The sequence below is a fragment of the Molothrus aeneus genome, chromosome 3 (genome assembly GCF_037042795.1).
Source record: "Molothrus aeneus isolate 106 chromosome 3, BPBGC_Maene_1.0, whole genome shotgun sequence".
Classification (NCBI taxonomy): Eukaryota; Metazoa; Chordata; class Aves; order Passeriformes; family Icteridae; genus Molothrus; species Molothrus aeneus.
The window spans coordinates 15,882,257-15,896,549 of NC_089648.1; the positions used below are offsets into that span (position 1 = coordinate 15,882,257).

The 14,293-nt window shown below is 45.7% G+C and overlaps 1 protein-coding gene across 1 annotated transcript; it reads left to right on the top strand.

The window, feature by feature from the left end:
- The first annotated feature begins 106 nt into the window (after window positions 1–106).
- Window positions 107–13,498, top strand: RAB1A (RAB1A, member RAS oncogene family). Its single transcript, XM_066546343.1, has 6 exons — window positions 107–239; window positions 6,398–6,470; window positions 8,528–8,623; window positions 9,965–10,060; window positions 11,062–11,193; window positions 11,455–13,498. Exons 1-6 carry the CDS (start codon window positions 217–219, stop codon window positions 11,650–11,652), a joined length of 618 nt encoding a protein of 205 aa, XP_066402440.1. The 5' UTR covers window positions 107–216; the 3' UTR covers window positions 11,653–13,498.
- Window positions 13,499–14,293: the final 795 nt, after the last annotated feature.

Consider the following 14,293-nt stretch of genomic DNA (forward strand, 5'->3'; position numbering starts at 1 on the left):
CCCGTTTCCTGGTCGGGCTCCGGCGGCCATTTTGGGCTGAGGCGCAGCGCGGAGGCCGCGGAACGGGCGCGGGCGGACGGGCCGAGCCGAGCGCCGGGCGATCGCGGCTCCCTCGGACCAGCGCACCGCGGAGCGCCTGCCTCGGCGGCGGGAGGTGCCGCCGCACCGCCCCCTCACAGCGCGCTCGCCGTCCCTCGGGCCGCGGGCCCCACGGACATGTCCAGCATGAACCCCGAATAGTGAGTGTGGGACGGGGCGGCCCCGGGGCCGCGCTGGGGGCGCCGCGCGGCGCGGGGGGACCGCGCTGGGCCCGCGAGTCCGAAGACCGAGCCCCCCCCCTCCCCCCCCCGGTCCCCGCGGAGCCGCGCCCGGGCCCGAGCGGCGGCGGGGGAGGAGGAGGAGGAGGAGGGTGGGGGGGCGGGAGGCAGCGCGGCCGCCCAGGGGTGGGTCCGGGGGGGGAATGGGGTCCCTGCGGGGAACCGGCATCTGCCGCCCCGGCAGCGCCGTGGGGCGCAGCCGCGACGATTTTCCCGAACCTCGGGAAGGCACAGTGGGGCCTTGACTCCAACAAGTGACCGGGGGGACACCGGCGTCCCGTGAAAGCCGATCCCCCGGCCGGTGGCGGCTCCGTAGCCAGGGGTCCACCCTTCGCTTTAGCTGCAAGTCATGTGTGTGTCACATGGCTCTTGCAAAACACTTCTTGCCTATGTAGATTTTGCAACGCTGTGACTTGATAATAGAACGCTCTTGGGGCTGTTTCCAGCTGAAATAGCACTTGCTTAGAAAGCCTGGTCATGACACGAGGGGTTTTTGGGAGGGTCGTTGTGTGAGTATGGCCGTTTTCTTTAGTTGGCCTGCTCGGGAGTTGGGCTGTCTGAGCTCTGTTCCCAGGGGTTGTCTCTTCTGGAAACTCGGGGAGCTGTGTCCTGGTCACCAGGCTGTCGGGAACAATAAACTTTATTTTGTTCAAGACTTTCTTGTGTGAGTTAGAGGAAGGACTTAAGCTTAATTTAGAAAGTTAAAAAAGTCAGCTGCTGTGTTTCCAACCCTTCAGCCTTGTAGGGTGTGTTTAGGATCCTTTCACTGTGTTTAGGATCCTTTCACTGATGCTGGCTTTGCTGGCACCCCAGTTTGGGGTGGTGAAGCCACTGTCACATCTGATGCCACTGGAGTGGCTCTGGTACTAAAATCCACGTGTGGTGTGACGTTGCTGCTCTGGATATCCATGGGCGCTGCTCTTGGAAGACACCCACAATTTTGTCCTCGCAGCTGAGACTCCTGACTTGTGTGGCCATAGCTCCTGTGCTCTCCACTTACGTCAGTGGGGTTGGTTGCAAGCACTCTGAGTCCATGAAAATCACCTGAGGAGCAAACAAGTAGTCATCGGCTAGTGAGGGAGTTGGTGACACCCAGGAGGTACAGCCAGGAACTCGAGTTACATCTTGGCAAGATGACATCACAAACTTGCTCCTGTAGCTTTGGAAGACACCAGAACAGTAACTGGAGGTGGGAATTGGATGAAAACCCAACAAACTGCTGGTGCCCCATGGTCCTAATGGCTCTCAAGAGTTAAATTTATCTTGCAGACTGTTGAGTTCTGTAGTGGGAAAGCTGCCTGCAGAGTGTTAGGCCACTAAGAGAAATGAGTTGGAGGGGGTTTTTACCATAGCTTTTTTTTGCCTTTCTTGCAGTCCATCAGCCCTCTAGTCTGATGCAGAGGGTGGTTCCCTGCAGTGAGGTACTGAGTGCTGAGGTCAGTGTTTTCAGAGAGACTCATTCTCCGTGAAGAGTGCTTGGTCCTGGTGGTGAGCACAGCTGAGTTCTTGAAAGTGAAACAAAGAGGAAAAGCTGGAGTTGGAGATTAACTCGAAGTGTTAAATTGCCGCTTCCTGAGAGGGTGGTGTCAGCAGGATGAGGGGAGGAGATGGAAAGGGTGTGGTGAGAGGGACAGAAAATACCTGTCACTGTGATGTGTGTACTTAGATCCCTCTTAAAACAGGAATAAAATTTAAGGGATTATGACATTGCTGCTTCTGTTCCCTGTAAATAGATACGTCCATTTACCCTCTCAGAAGTGCCTTGCCTATAATGTAAGACGTTCTCACTTCCCTATCACAGCTTCAGATCAGGCTGCAGCCCCAAATCCTCTTTCCTGGGCCAGAACTCAATCAGAAGTCAGTGGGATAGCTAGTTCAAATTTCTAACTAAAGACCTACTTCCTTCAGCTTTCCTGATAAAGTTAGAGGGTTAGGTCCTGCTCATGCAAAGGTTTGAAGGGGAGTTCTGCTTCTGAGAGCTTCCTTGGAGCTTCAGGGCTGTGGGACAGCCAAGTGGACTGTTAGTTTTTAGATATAGTGAAGAAGCTGAAGAGGGGTGGATGCGATTCTAAAATTAGTTTGGAAGCTAAATTCTGAAAACATCTGCCCACCCAGCACTGGGATGTGTTCCCTGTGTTCCTCCCTCCCTGCCGGTGTTTGAGTGAGCAGAATGTCAATATTGACTCTGTTGTGACTAGATCGTGTCAGGTTCAGCATTTCCTGCCCTTCTGCCGCTTGCATGTAGCATAAACATTCTGGGGGGTGCCTGGTCAGAGCAGCCAAGTGGGATCAGGAGTTAATCTTGATCAGATCAGAGTTCTGCCTGGACCTTGTTCTAGATACCTTCCAGCACAGATGAAGAAGCTCAGTGGGTTTTGGAGCACATCTTGGGGGGGATCTTTCTGCATTCTTCAGAAGTGCTTGGGAATACCAGTGAGGTGGTTTCAGTCTTGGCTGATGGTGGTTAGTAGATGACAATTGAGTGACAGCTCCTAGGTTGCTGGAATAATCTGAAAGTGTTTGTGTTCTAACCTTTCTAAGCAGCAATCTGCCATGCAAAGTGGCATCGTGTCTTCTGGATTCTGTTTACTTACACAGACAGAGTGTAATCAGAGTGACAGTCATGCACCTCTTCAAACTGTCTGGGGTGGTAGAACAAAGAGTGGGGCTTGAGGCTGCTGTGAGTACCTGTTTACAGTAAACCTGCAGCTGACATCAGTGATTAAAGCCAATTCCAGTGGTTCTTGTTGCAGACAGGTGACTACCTAGCCTTGTCTGTTCTGGCATAAAACCTTCCTGGCATTTAAAAAATCCCCACATGCCTCCTTATATAAATTAGATAAACAGCACTATCTTAGAGGCCCACAGGTCCCTTGTTCCACACAGCTTTGGCCAGGTCTTTCCTCAGCTTGATTTGGAGATGCCTTTTTTTTTTCTTTTTTGGCAAGAGGCAGTTACATTTAACATCTTTGTCCTTTATCTCTCTGGCAAGAGGAAGTTATGGGCAGGATTTGAAAGCCTCACTCTTACTCACCATACCAACCTGCCTTGCTGCACATGCTCTTCCAGTGTGCTCTTGTAAACGACCCAAGTATGACTGGCTTATGTAAATGGTGAGAAATAATTGAATGATTAACCTGAATTCCCACTGTCTCCCAAGGAGCGTGGAGAGGGCTGTGCTGCATAGCTCAGCCAGCTTTTTGAAGGCTCCCTAAACCAGAGGAGCTGATGAATTTTAAGCTTCCAGATTTAAAGAGCAAAATTCAGTGGCTTCAGGAGTGTTTGTGTGGCTCTTCAGGAGTAAATACCAAATAACATGAGTGGCTTGTTGGATGCATTGCTACAGTTGAACCCCTTTACCCGAATATTCTGTTGGTGTAGCTCAGTCTAGAAATAGGCTTCTGCAAAGTTTTATAGCTTTTAAAAATTTTATTTGATTTAAACTGTTGCTGTACCCAAAAGCTGTCTCAAGCATCACACTCTAACAAACTGCACATTTGGTTCTTATGGCCCTAAATAGGCACCTGCTATATTTTAAAAGGTCTTGGGAGCTGTATATTTTAAAACTTTAAGCTGTACTTGGAAAGGAAGGCACTACAATATTGGAATATGGATTGTTCTAAAAAGTTAAAACCCTAAGTTCCCAGAGTCTTACTTACACTATTCCCAAACTGATGAAAGTCTTCCCACCAAAATTAGGTTTTTGTGACACAACACCTGTTCCTAAGGTCAGAGACAGAGCTAACTCAGTAAAGGCTGTTTCCAGCTGTGCACCTGGTGCTGGCCCTGGTTTTGGTGGGGCTGAGGCAGGTGGCTTAAGACCACTGTATGTCTCTATGATTCTGGAAATACTGCAGCCCAAAGTGAGGGGACAGCTAAATAGCAAAGATACCAGATCCAGTGTTTAAGGCTTCTGAGGTCTCATTGTGTTAGCCTAACATTTGTTCTGCGTACCCACTGTTACTGTTCTTGTTTGCTGCTGAAGGGTGAGAGATCTAATGGGTACCTTTGGCTGGGAGCTGCTCTTAGCACGAGGAGTAGCAGAGGAAGAGAAGTTTTCATGTTTGGGGCCTGGGGAAACCTGGATTACTCTTGGAAGCAAGTGGAAGTTTTTAAGAGGATCTCAGACCCACAGCTGAAGCCTTACCTCTATCAGGAAGGAGTTACTTTTTTTCAATTAATTTTACTGAAGGCCATACAGTGCTAATATTCTTGTTTTAATATTCTCAAGGATATTATAACATGCTACAAGCTGTAAGTAATAATTTGACTTCAGGGTTGCTGAAAATTCTGTGTTTGTAGGGAACTGAGCAAGACAAACTTCCTGCTGGAGTGGAAGGAGCTGAGTGAAAGCTGAGGCACAGTGGTGGGGAAGAAGGCAAGGCAAGGTGTAACAGTGGAGCAGATCCTGGAGCCCTCATACTTTGCTTTGCTCTCCAGGTTACAGAGTTTCTCCTGCTCTTGGGGAACAAACTATTACTGGGGTGAGAAGTTTTCTGGTCTGTAGAAGTGCTTCAGCCAACTCAAAGCTACTGAGATGTGTGGGTTGTGGGGTGATGTACCTTAGGTCCCCTGAACAGTTTGGGCTAGTTGTCATTCTCCTAAAGCCATCTTGCCTTCTGCTAGTACATGACTTGACAGGTGGAGTGGTGAATTCTGTGACTGTAAACTGCTAGGTATCCTTTGACTTTTTTTTTCATCCCTTTAGTGCTTTTAGCTGTACATTTTTAAGGATTGGGTTATTAGTTGCTACATTTAGCACTTCTGACTCCTCTCTAGTCTTGGCAGAAGTGCTGCAGAGACTGGAGGTTCCAGCTGGGTGTGTTCTGCAGCCTGGGCCCAGCCAGGTGAGGGGCACTTGAGCAGAGGAGTGGTGAGAAGCTGGGCTTGGCCATCTGCTGGGCTGTTATCAGCTGGGGATGGATGCAGTTTCCTGGCTGGATTCCTGCCAGCCAGAGGCAGTGGTGATTCTTGGGAATAATAGATGGGACAGTGGACTTCAGGCACTCCACATATCTTTAATCTTTACCTCTCCTTGCTTAAGTGGACATAAAAATATGGCTGTTGTGGTTAAGTGAGAAGAGGACTTTGTCCTGGGCCATTACAGGGCCGAAGAGTTGTCAACTGAGAATGAGTTAGTGTAGTACTTGAGAAGCAAAATAACTTGTGTAAGTGGTGGGTTGTTATTTTTCTATGTTACTTGCTCTATAGCATGAAATTTCCCCATTAGTCTTAGGACTAACACAAAACCTCAGATTTTGCCAACAGTGAAATCTTCTCTACTCTTTGAAGTGTAAATATAGGCTGGTCGGTGACTCTGTGCTTATTCTTTAATGTTGGGAAAACTCAGCATTAAGCACAAGATTTGTCAATTCTTCCAGTGTATCTTGAGAATTACTAATACCACACCTGACATCCCCCAGAGATGTATCCTCCTCTGGAAATGACTTGAGCTTTGCTTTAATTCCTGGAAGGCAGGTGTGGTATTGGTCACCGCTCATAGTCTGTTGTGGAAGGTGGGTATTCAGTTGTGCTGTTGCATTCTGCTGGAACTAAATATGAGTAACTTGAACTGAGGAAAGAAATGGCTACATTTGGCAGCTCGCTGGTGTTGGTGAAGCTGGGCAGTGGAATCAAACCTCTGAGTCCAGAGAAGCAAAGATAATGGCCCTGGAGGGCAGCAGGCTGTTACCAGCACCTGTGTGTTACCCGAGTTCCTCAGCCAGACAGGGGCACTTGCATTCAGTTGCAGGCATGGTTTTCATCTCAGCTAGACCACAAAGGCTGAGGTAGGACTGTGCTACTCCTGCTGATAGTCCCTCTCTTATCCTCAGAGTAACTTCCCAGGGAGCCACAGTTCCACACAACAATGCTATGCTCAGAGTATCTACCTCACACTTCCCTTACCGAATAAACTGTGAATTTCTAAACTGAGTAGAGGAGCTTGGAGTTGTAGGTGATTTCCCTAGCAGTGAATTAATTTACCCATCCCAAAAGTCATAATATACTGGCTGTAAGGAACTTCTTTCTTGACAGTGTTTTTCATTAAGTGACCTAATTTTTTTTTTTTCCTTCTGCAGTGACTATTTATTCAAGCTACTTCTGATTGGAGACTCCGGTGTTGGGAAATCTTGCCTTCTACTTAGGTTTGCAGTAAGTGATCATGCTTGGAAACTGTGTAAAAGAGGTACTTAGCAAGAGCTTCCCTTCAGGTAGCAGGGCTGATGTCTGACAGGACTGGTAATACCCAAGAATAAGTATAGTATTGCAAACTCCTCCTGTCTTTTAAATTTGTGTCTATCTGATGTAATTGTTTCACTAAATTGGAAAGAAATAATATCAATGATATGTCCAGCTAAGATTAATTCTAATTTTCCTGTTACTTGAGAATGAGGTACCTTAATTTAACTTCCATCATTACAGTAGTGGTAGAATGCTGAGGATGGAAGGAATTCTGGGGGTGTGCCCTTAGGCATGAGGAGTACAGACCTTGATCAGTTACTACTTGATAAGAACATTTCAAGCAGATGAAGTTTGATATCTGCAGTAAAAAGACCTACCAGTTGTTTAGTCAGAGAAGTAATGTAAATAATACTCTAGGAATAATAAGGCCTTCTGCTTTCTATAGTGAATGTTAAAATTGCTGGTGAGCTGTTCTGGCTCTAGTTTTCCTGTCAGCAAGAAAATGTAAAATGGGTTTGATAGCTCTTAGTAGAAAAAGCTGAAGTCCAGTGAACTTCTTATCTCTGTCTGTGCCAAAGGTCAGCTTTACGTGTCCCTGGGAGGACAGGAAGGGAAGCAGGATATGAGGCATGAACTTAGAAACTTGAGGGTGGCACTACTGCAAGATGATGGCTTTGTTTTCACAGCCTGAGCAGTTCCTCTGGGCACCTCTGGAACGAGCCTGTTGTACTTGGTATTATTAATGTGAATTAATAATTGGTGTGTACAAACAGCCTCAGTTAAAGCCATTATGGCTGATGTTGGTAGCAGGACAAATAGTAGGAGGATGTCACCTGCTCTGCTCACAGGATGGAGGCAGTGGGTTGGAAGTGACACCACAGCTGGAGCAGTACTCCCAGAGTGGTCTAACCTGCTTCTCTTGCAGATACTTTTGAATTAATTTTGGCTTCATGTGAATAATCCAACTTTTATTTTTTGATAGCTAGCTTAAGTTTGTGCTCTGTTATCTGATGTTTCTGCAGCTGAGTAGCCTTTTGTTTTTGAGATGAGTTTTTCCAATGAAACTGTTTTACCCTGACATAAGGAATTACCACAGCATACCACACCTGTGTTTTCTTGCTGCTGTAGGTTAAACTTCTTCAGGCTTTTCAGACATACCCTTTGGAGTATTGAAATGCTAAGGAAACAAATGTCATGTCATTCTGAAAGGCTTAATACTTTATTCTTACTTGGATATGTTACCTAAGATGTCTTCCATTCACAGCCCAGAGGAATCCCTTGCTTTTTCTGATACCTACTGGTTGCATAAAGCCTTTTGTGGTACATTGTATGTGAAGTTCTACCCTTTGGGTACTTTAGGAGTAGAAACCTCCTTCATGCTGACAAGCTGACAGTCACTAGAAGGTAGCAAAGACTGACCCAGCAGTTTCTGTGTGCCTTAAGGCCTGTTGGAGACTGCAGTCAGGTCCCTGCAAGCTGCTGAGGCAGTGCTTTCCCTCCTGTATCGACACAGGCTGCAGAGCAGAGGCCTCAGCAGGAGCACTCCAGCTGTAACTCTAACCTGCCTTAGCAACCAGCTGCAGCAGCAGAGGATCTGACACTCATGTGTGACTGAGACAGAGCCTCTGACTTGTTCTAGGTAGCTGCTGTGTAACACAGATCAAAAACCATCAAAGGAAAACAAAAATGTGATGTGTTTCAATAACTTGAGTGGCTATTCTAAGTAGCTCTTCAGTTTGCCACCATGAGCAAAGACTGTTTTTTACACTGCAGCTCACAGGGACTTGACAGTACAGGATTTCCAGAAAAGAGGCTTTTTTTGACTGGTTCTGATTGGTGCTTTTAAAAGCTGCAGAATTTTTGAAAAGTAAATACTTGGTGGAAATGCTTGGCCACCTCCTGGACTTTGCCATGAGAGATCAGGCTGGTTTTACAAGGAAATTAAGTATCTTTGATTGGTGCATAATGAAGTATGTGACTGCAGAAGAGGTGCAGCTGCCTTGACTTATGTTCACTCTCTCTCCTAGGATGACACGTACACAGAAAGTTACATCAGCACGATTGGTGTGGACTTCAAAATCAGAACTATAGAACTAGATGGAAAAACAATCAAGCTTCAGATAGTAAGTAGTATTTCTCAACTCCTGTGTGCTTCAGTCTCTTGGAGCTCGAGTTATATCCACAGCTATTGGTGGTCATTTTGTACTGTAAAACACTTTCAAATACAAGGGATGTTTTCCCTGTTACAAGAGGCAAGGCAGTTTTTTGCAAGACTTACCTGTCTTTAAAGAAGGGTGCTTATTATCAAGGCCATTTGCCTGGAAGAGGAGATTCTGTGCTGAAGTGCTCTCATATCAAAACTGGTGTAGTTCTGCAGTATTTTGCCAGGATTTGTGTAAGTGCAGGAATACCACACAGTTGTCCAGGACGCCTGAATTCCACAGCAGCTGTTACTACCAGGCTGTGCTGTCTTAAGCTGGAAACTGCTTTTGTTAACCTGAATGGAAAAACTGACACAAAGGCTTGTAACTGGCCTGGCTGCCTTAGCACTGGGTGGTGTTTTCTGGTTATGCTTTTGGCCTTTCACTTGGAATAAACAGGGGAAGAGACTTGGCAATTCTTTAATCTTGAAGCACTCTAAAAGGGTGACTGGTGTGATGAAATCTAATATCTGTGCAAGGTCAGACAATCCTTGTCAGCCACTGCTTCCAGCTCAAGCTGAGGCTCTCAGGACTTGAAGGCAATGACTCAGGGATTCAGTGTTGTGGAGCAGAGTCCAGCTTACAGCCAGAAGCTTGAGCTTCCAGTCTCTAATGTAACTGTCCTGAGTACAGAGCAGCCTACTAGGAATGCTGTCACTGCTGAAATCTGTCTGTGAAGTCTGTTTTTAATACACAGCCAGCCCTATTCTTGACACAGCTCCAGGGAGAGAAATGTTTGGGTGAGTCCTGCTCCTGTCCTGGGTGGGAGAAGAAGTCAAGTGCCTTATATCCTTTTGTAACTCTCCCAGCAGGAGAAGGGAATCAAGTTTGGTTTGAGTTGTTGCCTTTAAATACCTTTCCTGAAGCCTGTGTGCCAAGAAAGTTGAAAGGAGTGGTCATGTTAGAGACCTGCAGCTCTCTGACCTTATTCCTAGCAGGTTTAAGTCCTGGCTTGTGTTTGCTCTTCTAACCATTGAACCATGGCTTCTTCATGGGTCAAAACTGCGTAATGTTTTCCCCAGAGAGATCTCTTGACTTCACTTGGCTGAAACCAAACAAATGAGCACTTCAGAAAAGTACGTAGGAAGTGTAATCCTCAGTTAAAATACGCGATCTCCTCGAATCCTGTTTGATGTGTACAGCTTCAGAGCCCCTGCTGTGGCTGTGGTTGGATGGCTGCTCTGCTGAGCCGTGTTTCTGGAAGCTGATGTGGAGCACTGCTCAGCCACGCTGCAGGAGCTGACCCTGTCACTTGTCTTGCAGTGGGACACGGCGGGACAGGAGCGGTTTCGGACTATCACTTCCAGTTACTATAGAGGAGCTCATGGCATCATAGTTGTGTATGATGTTACAGATCAGGTATGTGTTAAACCTGTGCCTGCAGAGTTTCTCCAGGCTGATGAGTAAATCGGGAATTTAACAGCTGGGCACCTCTTAAGGGAGACAGTTCTACAGGCTGTGTTAAGGCTTATCAAGCCAAACATATGTGTTTGCCTCTGGTTTGGCAGAAATAAAACACAGAAATAAAGAGAACAGTGGGATTTGTGGCTCCTAAGCAATTGTATCTTAGGCTTAACCTAAAACTTGGTGAACAGGTAACTAATTGTCCTGTGTGAATACCTCTCACCTTGCCTTTGGTAGCAGGAAATCTGAGTTACTGATGGAAATTGTTGAAAGATTTCTGAATGTACTTGAACTGTGGTCTGCAGTAAAGACTGGCATTTGGAACAGAAAATTGTCAGCCTGGGTGCAAGATACAACTGAGCCAGTGTTTTCTCTGAAGAACTGGTGCAGTTGTTTGAAAGGCACTTGGGAAGTATAGGGTTTCCTGAATTAATAGAAAAAGAACACTTGTGTTCAGTCACTAACTGGAGTATCAATCCAGCATTTCTGGAGTCAGAGGTTGTTCCAGCATATCTGCAACAAGGTGGCTTGCATCTAACACCTGATGCTTAGTAAATACGTGGGATGCATCTGGTTTCAGCTGTGTGCCACATCTCTTATCTCTGCTACAAGAGGAGGAAGAAGAGCCCCAGATGGTAGAAGATGCAGAATATTCAATATATAGAGCAGGGAAAAAATAACAGGGGGAAGAGTGCAGGAAGGGCTGACTGTGTAGGGCTGGGAACAGGAGCTGGATGGCCCCTGTGGTGACCAGCCTGTCCCAGGGCCGTGAGGGGAGTTGGGCAGCATTAGAGAGTCCTCTCCCATGGTTGTGAATCTATCATATGGATCCATCACTTACCCATCACATGGATAAGAGCAGATAAGAGCATACTCTTTCCTGGTCATGACCAAAGGGATAGTGCTGAACTTTCCCCTTCATCAAGGGCCTTGCTTACAGTTCTCTTATCTCGTAGGAGTCTTTCAATAATGTCAAGCAGTGGCTGCAGGAGATAGACCGTTATGCCAGTGAAAACGTCAACAAGTTGTTGGTGGGGAACAAGTGTGATCTGACCACAAAGAAAGTAGTAGACTATACAACAGCAAAGGTATGTCGGGACTCGTGGGTTTGCTTGGCTGAGCCCCTGCTCTGGTTTGTCATGCACAGAGGTCCCAGTGCAGGGAGGTGTCCTGGTGCCACAAATGGGGGCAGTTTAATGACCTCCTGCCCTGCAACTCATCCTTAGACTGGACGTGGGGGGTGTGGGGTGGGATCCAGGAACTTGTGAGTTATCCAGTGGTGCTCCAGGAAATGAGGTGAGGTATGAACCTGTGTATGAGCTTACTGTTCACTGTTTCTCAATTTGCAGGAATTTGCAGATTCTCTTGGAATTCCATTTTTGGAAACCAGTGCAAAGAATGCCACAAATGTAGAACAGTCTTTCATGACCATGGCTGCCGAGATTAAAAAACGAATGGGCCCGGGAGCGACAGCTGGTGGTGCAGAGAAGTCCAATGTTAAAATTCAGAGCACTCCAGTCAAGCAGTCTAGTGGAGGTTGCTGCTAAAACTTGCCTCCCCCCTTTTGTCTCACAACAATGAATTTGCAATCTGAACCCAAGTGAAAAAAAAAATTTGCCTGAATTGTACTGTATGTAGCTGCACTACAACAGATTCTTACCGTCTCCACAAAGGTCAGAGATTGTAAATGGTCAATACTGACTTTTTTTATTCCCTTGACTCAAGACAGCTAACTTCATTTTCAGAACTGTTTTAAACCTTTGTGTGCTGGTTTATAAACGTGTAATCCTTGTTGCTTTTCCTGATACCAGACTGTTTCCTGTGGTTGGTTAGGATGTATTTTTGTTTTGATGTTTCTATTGGCATGTTTAGATGTCAGGTTTAGTCTTCTGAAGATGAAGTTTAGCCATTTTGTATCAAACAGCACAACAGTGTCTGTCACTTTCCATGCATAAAATTTAGTAAGATATATGTAAGATCTGATTTGCTAGTTCCTTCTTGTAGAATTATAAATGGAGAGATCACACTATCTGATTAATAGTTTCTTCATACTCTGCATATAATTTGTGGCTGCAGAATATTGTAATTTGTTGCACAATATGTAACAAAACTGAAGAAATGTTTAATAAATATTGTACTTATTGGAAGTAATATCAAACTGTATGGTGATAAATATTGTCTTAATTTGTATGGCTAAGGGGGAAATCAGGCTTGCATTGTGCACAAAACAACATATCTGTGTGTGCAGCCATGGCTCTCAGACCTTCCCTGCAACTCACCCAGTGACTGTGGCCCCAAAGCCTGAGCTGTCAGGGTGCTCAAGGCACAAGTGCTGTACCAGAAACACCCAGCTAAGGGTTCATGAGGCATAATGCACTCTGAATGTACAACAATTCCCTAACTTAGTCTTGGAACTTAATTTATTTCTCAAGGACTCTTTGTAGGGAATTGCCATCAGCTTTGCATAGCAGGGGAGAGAACAGTATTTCCCTAACATGAATGATTTCAGCGAAACCTTGAGGAGGTATGACTTTCTACCAGTATATTATGTCTTTTCTATATACTGTTAATTCCATCCTCTTTTAATCAGTACCTTCTGACTTAGTGCAACAGCTTAGCTTCTATTCCCTTCTGCAGTGAGGCACCAGGAGGGTGACATGGGGATAGCAAGGCCCCCACCATACTGTTGCTCAAAGTAGGCGCTTTCTCAATTTGGAACTAACCAGCAGCCAAGAGGTTTTGGATGGTGTGTGATTCTTTGTACAGAGCTAATCAAATCATTAGTGCCTGATGTCTAGCTAAAAGCCACAGGAAAGCTAGCCTATAACACTTCCTATACATGTAAAATTGTTCAGCTTTATCTAAACTCAAATGTTCAGCCTATTCTGTAAATAGTCTCATGTTTGAAAGACCATGTAACATTCCCCTAGTAGTAAATACACCCTGTGATAGTAAAAATATAGCCTAGGTATGTTGTGAGGTATAAACTAAAACTGGTGCAAATATCCTCTGATTTTTTTTTGGGGGGGGGGTGACTTTGGCTAACAGCTTTCTTCAACATAGTTGCATAAATCAACAGGCAATTGTAATACATAAAGTATTGTCATGGTTAAGTTGAACTCTTCCACTTGAGACCTTCACAATAAAGTGATGTGCTTTCTAGTAGAGATGTGCTTGTTGGTATAATTCATTATAAATGTGACCTGGTGCTCCTCAGGAGCAGGAGGAGCAGTGAGTGCTGCTGAGATCAGGAAGTGAAGCAGAAGAAGGTGTGTTGAGGGTAAAACATCTTCCCTGCAGAGAGTGCACAAATGAACTTCAATGTCGAGATGCCTGCTACATACTATCAAAACCAATGTTAATATATACAGTAATAAAAGCATTGCAAAACCAGTTGGGCTACACCAGGTGTTTGGTGGTTCTTTGTTTCCCCCTCAGTCACCAGTGGGTCACTGGGCTGGTCCTGTTCTGTGCTGAAGCCTGGAGTTGTCAGGCTGAGCTGTGTGATGAGGGTAGAGCAGGCCTACAACTCCTGGGAAGAGGCACTGTTGTTTCTTACCTGTGAGCTGAAATATTGAATATTTTTGCCACAATGGGCCAGAAAAATTTGCCCTTCAAGCCAAGGATCTAGAAGATGGGAGAATACCAACCCTCCCCCACAAACCCCAACAATTTGCTGTAACTGCTTCAATTTAACTTTGCTTTCACCTTCTACTTGTACAGAACAGAAACTTCTCTCTGTTCTGTTCATAGGAATGGGAGGAAATCATCGTGTTCTTGTGCAGAATACATCATTGCTGTTCAGGTTAAAGGTTAATTAAAGCCAAGTACCAACATTCTGTAACTTTTTGGCCACTTACCTTATCCTGCTTCAGAGCTGCCCTTTTTCTGTTGGAGAAAGGGTGTGGAAACCCTTGATGAATGTTCTCAGCACTGACTTAACTGCAATAGCTGGAAGGGGGGAAGGCTTCACCCCAGGGAACCAGCACAGCACTAACCCAGCTCCTGCCAGCAGCAGGTAGCAACAGGTTACACGGAACCTGGCTCCTCCCTGCCTGAACTTGCTTGTTTATTAGTTTATTTGGATTCATTATTACAGCTTTTTGTGTTTATGAATAACAAAATTGAAAGTTAAGTAGGCTCTGCTTCAGCAGGGAGTGGTAATTAGAAACAGGCCTTCAGTTTGCT